The sequence below is a fragment of the Nicotiana attenuata genome, chromosome 12, assembly GCF_001879085.1.
Source record: "Nicotiana attenuata strain UT chromosome 12, NIATTr2, whole genome shotgun sequence".
Lineage (NCBI taxonomy): Eukaryota > Viridiplantae > Streptophyta > Magnoliopsida > Solanales > Solanaceae > Nicotiana > Nicotiana attenuata.
In genome coordinates, this window is record NC_032000.1 from 45,603,979 (window position 1) to 45,612,368 (window position 8,390).

The 8,390-nt window shown below is 36.2% G+C and overlaps 1 protein-coding gene across 3 annotated transcripts; it reads left to right on the forward strand.

The window, feature by feature from the left end:
- Positions 688-8,390, forward strand: LOC109235653. 3 transcript variants are annotated; one of them, XM_019401840.1, is made up of 5 exons: positions 688-915; positions 5,000-5,179; positions 6,268-6,538; positions 8,051-8,148; positions 8,225-8,390. In XM_019401840.1, the coding sequence occupies exons 1-5, from the start codon at positions 814-816 to the stop codon at positions 8,342-8,344; spliced, it is 771 nt and encodes a 256-aa protein (XP_019257385.1). In that variant the 5' UTR covers positions 688-813; the 3' UTR covers positions 8,345-8,390. The 3 variants fall into 3 exon arrangements, with proteins under 3 accessions (XP_019257385.1, XP_019257386.1, XP_019257387.1); XM_019401841.1 differs by having other exon boundaries at positions 693-915; positions 8,238-8,390; XM_019401842.1 differs by lacking the exon at positions 688-915 and adding an exon at positions 938-1,147.

The following is an 8,390-nucleotide window of genomic DNA, read 5'->3' on the forward strand; positions in this document are numbered from 1 at the left end:
ATTTGTCTCTCCTATATATCCTACTCTAACATAATAACTTTCATCAGTTTGTCTATAACAAAAAACTATGTAAAACAATTATATTGTATTGTTCGCTAGTCTACATGCAACTCACTATCACTTGTTTTAATTATCCCCCTAAAACTATTTAAATACTAGTGGCCAATAATTTATATTAGAGATATCTAATATATATGCAGCTATGAAGCGAAGCTGGTTTCAGGTAATAAATATCATGTGGCTTATAGTAGTTTTTAATTTTAATATCGGAATGCGTAATGACAATAATAAACTGTAAAGTGTAAATATACTTGAAAATTTACTGAACAAGGAGGTAAAAATCTGGAGGTGAATAAAGAAAGCAAATTGAAAAGAAATAAAGTGGTAAATGGAATAGTGCAAGTGGACCCTACACTTATCTTTGTACTTTACCTGTGACCAGTGGGCCCTTCGCCGAGTAGCTGTCAGTGACGTGGAGCGTGATCAGCACCTTCCGGTTACGACATGCCACGGTTACAAAAGTACCTTACTCACACACTATTTTCGCTTGCTCCTTAGAAAATATCTGGTTGATATTTGCCGAAGATATTATCACCCATTGCCGACGTGGCAAACGCCACGTGTAAAAGCGTTGCCATGTGGCGCCTTTTTGGCCCCACCGAAACCACTACCCCTCAAAACCGCCTCCTCTGAGTCCCAAACCCCCCCACCGCCCAGCTACCCCTCTTATACCCAAAATTCACGCTTATTCACCTGCGTGTTAATATAGAGAGATTTTTTTATTTTCAAATCTGCATTATCGGAGATTTTAAAATGGAAGACAGCTACAGGCCGGAGACCCAGTTGAATTGTGGCGCGTCACTAACTGTTGCCAATTTCAACGATACTATGCTACCGAGTGGAAATACTACCACGGTAATAGTTCCTTTTTTCCGATTCTGCCGCCGTGTATATTTATGTATTTGTTTAGAAATTTTGTGATGCAGCCGAAAATCTGCTTATAATTTACCTGAAGTACCGTAACTTATAAAATATACGTAGGTATTTGACTGCTATTTATTTGTTTCAATTTTTCGATGTGATCTTTATAGCCAGATGAAAGTCTATGTACTATTAGAAGGATTGGAGGAAGAAATGTAAATAAAAGGTTCGCTAATTTAGAGATCAGGTTGAGGATTTTATGGGTGATGTTTGTGCTTAATTCAACTCTGTTTTATTTTATATGGTATTTATTTCTGGTGGATAAGGAAAAAATGAATAGCTTTCGTGGCAAGGGTTAATTATTCGTCGGATGTTGCTTAATGCTTGTTTATGGGATTTGATGTAAAATGAGCATCCTGAAGATAAACGTTAGAGGTTGTAGATGTCTAGATGATCAATCATGAATATTTAGCTTGTCATTCTAAAATACCTGTTTTCATGTCTACTTTAAAAGAATTTTACCCGCTTGAGCATTTAATTGACAGTCTGTTGTCAGGGCCTTTATTGGACATTTCCACCTTTAGATTCAACTACTCTATAAAGGCTTGCCTAAGACATTTTGGGATGTCATTAGGGTAAACTTGGCGTATCTGGCTGAGACTGTCTTGTGCTAGTTGCTTTTGGGAATATCAGATTCTGTATTATGTATTTTCAGTAATGGACCTAATGGTTAATCAGCTGTTACTAGTAAAAAATTGTAGTTTGTAAGTTTTAGTACCTGATGGGAGGTAGAAAGTACCTCGTGGAATAGTCGAGGTACATGCAAGTTGGGTGGGACATCCCAAAAAAAGAGGTTACTATATTGTCACTTCTAGAAACTGGGGCCCTGTTTTCTTTAAAGCCATCACTGGATATGTAGCTATTGAATGCTCAACTCTTTTGTCACACTTCTTGATTACTCATGCATTTGATTCTGCATATGCAGTTAATATTAATAATCTGAAAATCGATTGAATTGTTTCGTTGAAACTGCAGTGTGTGATTATATTATAACTTTTGAGAATGGAATTTCTTCTAAAAGTTACTCTTCTGAGACTACCTTTCTTCTCAGAGCTTTTAGACCCCCTAAGTCTCTATCCTTTCATCTAGCTGTTAATCTGATAGTGCTAGCAAGATATACACATTGTTTGCATATAATGAATCCACAATATTGATCTAATGAGCACTCCTTAGCTGATACTTGATTGGTTCCAACTGCTGTGATAAAGTTCGACATCTGACATGCAAAAGGGTAACTGCAAAGTAGGGGAACAACTGAGTTATATAGTGTTCGGTTCAAGCATGGAAATGGCTGTCTATAATTAGTGTGTTTCTTTGGATGTTTGAAGTTCGACATATTTCTTAAAGCTTTATTAGATTTTAAATGAAATGCTTTCAGATTCCTTTGACGGGCATATCCTTATTGTAAGCTAATAAGCTTGTACGTGGAAGATTAAATTACTACATGCATAATTGCTGTTTAATATCAAAGTGCTTTTAGACTATGATTAATCAGTTTGTCTTGACAGATTTGAGATTAGTGTCCTCTTTTCTTGGTGTTGAAGTTTCTCAAATTTTGGATTTTTTGTTTCTAAGAATATGTCGGTTATAGTTGAGATTCTGAGAAGGTTTGATTTATAACCTTATGACTCCTTTTGAAGAAAAATTGGATTTACAAAAGATTCTACGAGTGACATTCTTCATGTTACATTCTAGGACAGCTCACATCTTTTTTAAAGAAATCATCTACTGGAAAAAACTTCTTAGATAGACGTAAATCAGATTCATATTAGAAGAATTGCACTTGAAGAAACTTCAGTTGATGTAGAAAGAAAACATAGAAAGAGTGCAAGGATAGCGCTGAAATCTATTGATGGAACCAATACGAAACTCGAGACCAAGTTTTAGCATGCCAGAACAAGGAGACAACTAAAATACTTTTCGTCAACGTGGTTATTCATAAAACTGTCTATACAAGTACTGTTCATGTGAAAGTAAGCGGCTTTTTGTATCATCTTCATCCCTTTAGCTTTGGACGTCAGTCACTGGTTATTATTCTGATTTAATGTCCATTTTATGGTTTCTAGTTGTTTAGAACTTGTATGTTATTTTATTCTTTTTGGTTGATTAACAGGAGATAGGCGTCTTAGATATATATGGAAAAAAGAAGAAAAAAAAAGATTGTTCAGGATTAGGTTTCTTGGAGTCCTCTTGTTATAAAAGGAACTAAAGTAATCAATCAATCTTTATATACTGACATGCCTTTTTGGTTTTCATGTTCTTTTTTAGAACGATTAAAAGTTGCTGAAATTAGCCCCTAACTGAGGCATGGTTTCATCTAATAAACTAAAGTTGACATTAATCGATGTAAAATTCTTTGCTTCTATCATGACATCCATCAGAAGAGAGATAAGGGAATAGGCTCGAGAATTTCAATTCGTAGAAGTTTTTCAGTGATAATGATTTTCATTGAATTGTACATAATTATTAAGATAGCCCTTCTAGATTCTGGATGATGTTTCCTACCCCGCCCAGAAAAGAAGAAAAAGATAAAAAAGTTGTCCTTTTCCTGATTAAAATGTCCTGCTTCTTATTTCCTAACCTTGATAATTTCAATAGCTTTCTTTTATAAGTAGACTTCTTGCCATCATACCTACTTGGTTTGTCACGAATCATTTTGATAAATCGTATTTAACTGTCTCTATGCATGAGTGCATTATCCATGTGTTCAAACGAAACTCATGTATATGTGCGAATGAGCTATTTGTAATTGAATACTTTTTGCGTAACTTCCCGGACATCATATTGGGGTGCTAATAACGGTTAATATACCCATTCAAGCTAATAGGTAAAATCCCATTAGTGATAGTGTTAACACTCTTATTTTAGGTTGGGATGTAGCAGGTTCATATTATGATGTAGGTTTGAGAGTGGTCCGCTAGTGAATTAGAGAATGAAAAGAAATGGAGCTTTGACTTTTACTAGGGTTTGGAGTTTGCCTTGTGGCGAGCAAGGTACTTTTATCTTCTTACAGTTAATATCAATTATGTCGACTGGATGTTTTCCTGACTTGCATCCAGTTTATGAGTTACTTGCATTGATATTTAATTGAGGTTTCACAAAATTCATTAGATTCTTCCCGTGATAAATGTGGGAGACTATTGTCCTCCGCAACCTCCTTAATGCGTGTGAAATTTGCATATGGATGGATCCGTGAACCTCTTTAATGCACGTGAAATTCATCAGATCTTCCTATTAAATTTGCATTCTTAATTTGTTTATATTCCTGAAACAGCCTCTCTGCCCTCTAGGGTAGGTGTAAGGCTGCGTACTCACCCTCCCCAGACCCCACTTGTGGAAGTCACTGGGTTTATTGTTGTTGTTGTGGTGGTTGTAATTCGTTTATATGGGCTCCTGCATGTGGTCAGTCCTTTCATGTCCGCTTATCTGAAGTAGCAGCTCAAATTTCTCCCTTTTCCACATCTCTTTTACATATTGTAGACTTGAATATGGAATCCATTATCTATACCTTCTTGTTGGTCTTTGAAATGATCATCTGTAAAAGGTGCTTATGGCATGCATATTTTGTGAGAATGATAACATGTTTCTGTATATATATTAGAACATCAGCACAATGAATGTACTGGAAACAAAAATAGGTTGTTACAAAGCACCAAAATAGTAGAAGACCTACATCCTTGTTCTTCTTATAAGGAACCTAGTACATCCAAAATATCCTCAGGATCATATTCAGAATTACACCAAAAACAAAAAAAGAAGGTTTAGTCCTTGATATATTTTCTAATTTTTCCTTAATGGGCATACCCAGTTTAGCTGATTTCTGATTAATGCATCAGGATGTTTAATCCTACACATTCTTTATATTCCTTAGCCCGCCTGCAGCAATTCTATTCCTAAGCTGCATGGAGCTCACAGGCCAAAACAAGAAAGCTCAAAATTGAAATTGACATGTCTTTTTTCCAATAACCTGCCAGAATTAAGGATAATAATGCATGCATATTTCACGTTTTGACTTCAGGTCAAGCACCCAGGATGGACAAATGAGAAGCACAATACATTTCTAGACTTTCTTGAAGCATCATTTGTAAAGCAGTTACACAGGTCCATGGCCTCACTTGCTGGATCTATGGAACTAAACAAGAGCAGCAGCAATTTGGCCAAAAAGTTATCTGCACATGTCAACAAAGCTTCAGAGCAGGTCAGGAGCCTAATTTTAGTTCATTTCTTTATTTCTAGAGCTATAACACGACCTGTGCTTTGGCTTCACTTTCACAATGACCTGGGGCAGAGGCAGATGTATATTTTGGGTCGAGGTGGTATTTTCTCATACCAACACCAATCTGACAATAAGTGTAGATCATGCAACATCAAGAAGAAAAAGAATGCAAAAACGCAGGGCTGATACACATACACATGCATATATGTGTGTTGTGTGTCTATATATATATTTAGCGTTCTACAATTTATGAAGTGAATATTTTATGAAGTGAATATTTATTCTGTATGAAGAAGTGCTTAACATTCATTTGATGCGATCATATATGTAGCTTTTGCTTCTACTTGTAATATTTTGCATCTTCTTGAGGCCATCAATGAAGCCAATTACTCCATCCCCCCAAAAAATAAAAAATACAAATCATGTCGAACCAAAAGAAATTACGATCATTAGTTGTCTGGTCTTTTTGTCTTAGAAGATTAAATGAACTTTGTTAACTAAAAATTATTAGGGTTAACCCAAAGGAAATTATGATCATGAAAAGTACATACCCAGATTTGATATAATCTTCTTCATTTTTTGGCTTTCTGTGAATGACTTCTAATGTTCAGAAGAGCAAATTTTTGTTTCTTGCTTTATTGATTTGAGATGCCAAAATTCAAGAAATAAGTGGGAAAAGTTAATATCAGATATTTCCATCCGTTGTAATTTCCTTTTAATTGGGGAAGGGAAGCTTAACTATTAAATTCCTACTTCTTACAGGACACCCTTCCTCGTTTAGGTAGATATCAAAAAAATCCTTTTTCCTTTAGGAAGATATTCTGCTTTCTTTCAAATTGAGAACTTGTTAGTAGGTTTCATGCTTTCTAAAGGGATCATGGTTGAATGTAAAACTATGTTGTTTTCCCTTTTTTGGTTTCTCTTTGAAGTACTCGGGAGGGATCTGCACAAAATTTCCCCCTCTTGCTCAACTACATGACAACGAAAACAGCACCATGCCCTTCTTAAGAAGAAAATCAGAAAACCTTTCGGTGGATCTTGCTTAATAAGTTTTTTCCCTTCTCTTTCAGGTTCCTTCTCTGCATGATGACTGTTGGAAGAAGATGAATACTGTGAGGAAGCCACCTGTTGTGGATATCACAGCTGATTCTCACGATTGCCCAAAAAATCTACACAGTGATAGGCACCATCACGTTCTGGATATCCATTTTTGTTGTAAACTACATTGCAAGGAGAAACGAACCAGAGATAAGAGGTCTTCATCTGGTGGACACGAAACAAGATCACATTTAATCCTTTCCGAATCTGCAGAACTTCGGAAAGAAGTTTTCAGACTTGCTGGTAAGCACTTTGATAAGTTGTGTCAAAATTGTTCTTAATTCAGGTGTTAAAGGATCTAGGTATTCAGTATATCATTTTCTGTTATGTTTTACTCCCTTTCTCCTCGTAAAGTCGGGTCTGGCTTATATGCTTCTTTTGCATAGGCTCTGAACTGTGAGAGGGACGCTATTACGCTAACCAATATTGAGAATAATACTAGCCTTGTGGAGATAAAAGTGGTTATAGGGTGTGAATAAAAGGTATTTTTATGTTGAAAGCATGCAAAAGAAAACACAAACCATTTTCCTGTTACGCTGTCAACATTTTCTTGTTGCTGGTTGAAGATGTGCCCTCTCTTTTCTTGTGCCAGCTGCAATAGTTATTTGTTCCTGGTGCAACCCCATTTCCTCTCTTTCACTTTCTCTTCTCCATGTTACATGGATCCCAGTATAGGTGTGAGTAATTTGGTATGGTCTATGTTGCTCGGACTCTCCAAAAATGTCGCCAGGTGCGTGTCGGAACCTCCAAAAATAGTGCATTTTTGGAGGATCCGACACGCGTGCAACATCATTTTGGAGATCCCGCGCAACATAGGGTATGGTTATATTAAAAGTTTATTAAGTTCTAGAGTTCCGAATATCCGCTTAGAGTACCATACTAATGCTAAAACCCACTCTAGACTAGTGGTGAAGGTATAACTCAATAGGCCATGTAACATTCTCTCTCTTTCTCTTGTGTTGTACCATGGGTATTTTTCTGGAATTGGCGCATGAATAAGCACTTAATTAATAATTCAGTTCCTTTTTAGTAACTGGTATAGATAGGGACTTGGGAAGGTGGGGGCATTGGTATCATAACTTTTGCTAACTGAAGGTCCATCCGGAATGAAGGGCTATTAACTAAGAGTTGTCTCCTCTTACACTATTCAAGTGCTCTAGTCTTTGATTGCCAGTTTTGGTTTTGGCCATATCCAGATTTTCATATATATGTTAGTTGCAGTCTTCCAATTATATTTTTCTCGTACCTAGTTAATGCTATTCAGAAAGCATGTTAGAGAAATTGACGTGGAAATTATCAGTTAGCAAATATGATTTCCTTAACATGGATTTGTTTTAGGAATTCTTTTAGGTTTTATTTTGTAAATACGTATCAGTTGAAATGGTTGAGAAATGCTAGAATAGAGATATGGGATCATACTTGAGGCTGGAATGCAAATGGTGCAACAGGAAATCTGAGGCATGCTATTATCCAGTTTTCCTTTAATATGATCTTTGCAGCTCTTTCTTCTGTTTTTTTGGTCCATTTTTTTTTCTTTTTTTTTTGTTTGGAGGGTTTGGGGGGGGGGGGGGGGAGGATTTGAGTGGTACAGACGGTAATTCATTGGTGAGGACTAAAATGTTGGAGCTTTTAGTTTACATGCTCGGATTCCTGGGATGCTAAAACACCAAGGAAACATATGTAGTTACATTGTAGCTTGTTTTAATTCTACATTTCTTAGTATTTCTGTTTTTGAATTTGTTAAAAATTTTACAGAAGGTTCTGGTCAAAATTTTGAAGATGAAGATTTTGAAGAAAACTCGAGCTGCAAAAAGATGAAGCCAGCTTTGGTGGACACTACAGACCAAGAGCAAGTAATGTGCATCAACTTCTTCCCATTACTTTGAAAAAATAATCTAAGGTTCTGAGAACCCCATTTCTAATTGTTAGATGCGTACTTCAGATCGTCCCAACAAGGTATCTTGGAGTCCACGAGTTGCTAGTTCCATGTCCCAGAGAAATAACCAATTAAATCTTGGAAGTTCATCAGAAAACAACCATAGGAGCTAATTCTTGTTCCGAAGAAATGATCAAGTAAAATCCGGAAGTTCATCAG